Source organism: Penaeus chinensis, chromosome 35, assembly GCF_019202785.1.
Source record: "Penaeus chinensis breed Huanghai No. 1 chromosome 35, ASM1920278v2, whole genome shotgun sequence".
NCBI lineage: Eukaryota > Metazoa > Arthropoda > Malacostraca > Decapoda > Penaeidae > Penaeus > Penaeus chinensis.
Window position 1 is genome coordinate 8244263 of NC_061853.1, and position 2500 is coordinate 8246762.

The 2500-nt window shown below is 33.4% G+C and overlaps 1 protein-coding gene across 1 annotated transcript in view; it reads left to right on the top strand.

Annotated features, from left to right (window-relative positions):
- Positions 1–937: 937 nt before the first annotated feature.
- LOC125044335 (ectonucleotide pyrophosphatase/phosphodiesterase family member 5-like) overlaps positions 938–2500 on the top strand; it is a 3653-nt gene continuing 2090 nt past the window's right edge. Inside the window, exons 1-2 of the mRNA XM_047640952.1 lie at positions 938–1290; positions 1938–2198. Of these exons, the coding sequence (XP_047496908.1) occupies positions 1033–1290; positions 1938–2198 (519 nt within the window). The 5' untranslated portion in view covers positions 938–1032. The remainder of the gene's footprint in view (positions 1291–1937; positions 2199–2500) is intronic.

Genomic DNA, 2500 nt, shown 5'->3' on the forward strand with positions numbered 1-2500 from the left:
CAGGCCCCTTGCTCATTGAGCATATGCAGATTGAATCATTAGATTTTCTTTTGATTTAATTTTTCTATTTTATTTTATTTGTCTATTTTTTTTTTTTTTATGTATTTATTTATTTATTTTATAGAGATTTTTTTTTTTGTCAGATATTATTTACAATCATGTTTTAAAAATCCCTAATGATCATCATAATAGCAACAAAAACAATGGATTTATTAATTATGTTAACAGTAATGATGATGATATTGTTGAAAAAGGTATGAATAAGCATGAATACGTTTACAGTGCAACTTATGAATATTGGAATTTATATTGATTAGTGATGATGATGATAAAGATAATAGTGGTAATGATAGTTATAGTAATGATAATTATTGTAATAATGTTAGCAATGATAATGATGACAATACCAGCAATTATGATGAGAGGGATAATAGTGATTGTAATAGTAAGTAATATTGATACTAATTATCACAGTAATAAAGGTAATACTAATAACAAAGAAATATAATAATAAAGACAAGTAGGAGAAAGTATGAACATTAAAAAAAAAAAAAAGTAAATTAGAGATGTACTCACAAAACTGGATGTAGTCAGTTTTTGGTTTGTTTGTTTGTTTTCTATTTCCTTTCTTACATGTTTATCAGATTATCTCTCCTCACTGTTGGAATACTTTCCAAGGGTGAGCAGGGAGACTGATAAACACATCCTGTTTTCTCAGCTCTGTGTGCTTCATGTGCTTCTTTACCATTTACTTGGAGATTTTAGTTTTTTATGCTTTTCTTCAGGGTTTAGTGTGCTAAATAAATTATTTTTTAATCATTTTGATTAATTTTGGGGGTGGAAGGTGAAAGAGTTTGTTTGGGTGTGAGTGTGGGGGGGGGGGGGGGGTGTTAATGTGTGTATGTATGTTTCATGAGTGTAAAAGAATAGTATTCAATTTCTAGATTTAGGTTTAAGAAATTTATTTAAAAAAATAATAAAGAAAAAAAAAAGAAAAGTTTTGTGCCTTCCATCACAGCAGCTGTCATTGGTATGTATGTAAGTTTCACTATCCATGCCAACTTGTCACTAACGATGAGGCTTCTTAATGATCCCCCATCTTCTCTTCTCCTTTCCAGAAACCAGTTCATCACAAAGACCTTCCCCAACCACTTCTCCATTGCGACGGGGGTTTACGAGGAGACCCATGGTGTCGTGGCAAATGTCATGTATGACCCAGACTTAGACAAGACGCTCCATGTTGATGACGAGGAGTTCTTCACTCAGAATCCTGGCATCGTTCCTGTTTGGGTATGGTTGAGGCATCTCTATTTTAGTTGGTATTTTAGTGTCATTCCTTTTTTTTTTGAGAGGGAGTGTGTGTGTGTGTGTGTGTGTGTGTGTTTGTGTGTGTGTGTGTGTGTGTGTGTGTGTGTGTGTGTGTGTGTGTGTGTGTGTGTGTGTGTGTGTGTGTGTGTGTGTGTGTGTGAAGGAGGAAAGTATTTGAACACTAAAGCATTGTCATAAATTTGCATGTAGAAATGATATATGATATTTGCATTGTAGTATTGGTTGTATTTCCAAACCATTGATGAAGGAGAATCACTTTGCATAATCACAAAAAAAATGAAAAGATGATGTAATACATATATGATAGAGTTCCCTCACTTTCTAAATGTATTACCATTTCAAGAAATCCACAATCCTGATTGTCTGCTTGATACAGTATCTCTGCCACACTTAACAAAGTTCATGACAATCACAATTGATTTCCAAAAATAAAGGCTCTAAAAAAAGAAAAAAAAAGATTGAAGATGACGATGATAATGATATTGATAATGCTAATGCTAATGCTAATAATAATAATAGTGTTGATAATAATAAAAATGATAATGATAGTAATAGTAATAATAATAATGACAATAGTAGTCATATCATTATTTATTTGCAATCCCCAGACCCTTAACGAAGAGCATGGTGGCCACACGGCCTGCCTGATGTGGCCTGGCTGTGATAAGACCTTTCATGGAAGGAATGTCACCTACTGGAAACCCTTCCATGAGGATGCAACCTTCAGGCAGAGTATTGACAAGGCTGTGGAATGGATGACAGATGTGACAAAGCCAGCCAATCTTGTGTTCCTCTACGTGCAGGAGCCTGATACTGTTGGCCATGCCTATGGGCCAAACTCTTCATATGTCGTGGAAGAATTGAAAAAGGTTAGTAAGTTGTTGTTGTTGTTTTGGCTTAGTTTCTCCTTAAATTTTGATAAGTTGAATGGTATATGTTTTTCTACTTGGCATGCCATTTTGCTATTTACATTGTTACTTATATACATATTTATTTTTTTCTCTTTCTTTCTTTCTCATTATCAAAGCCTTAATATTTTCTTTCTTTTCTCCATTTTCCCTCCACCCTTCTTTTAACATTATTCTCATTTCTTCCTTTTCTTCTCATCTTCTACCCTCTTCCTCATATTATTGTTCTTATTATTGCTTTTATGCTTAAATTCTGCCTCCTT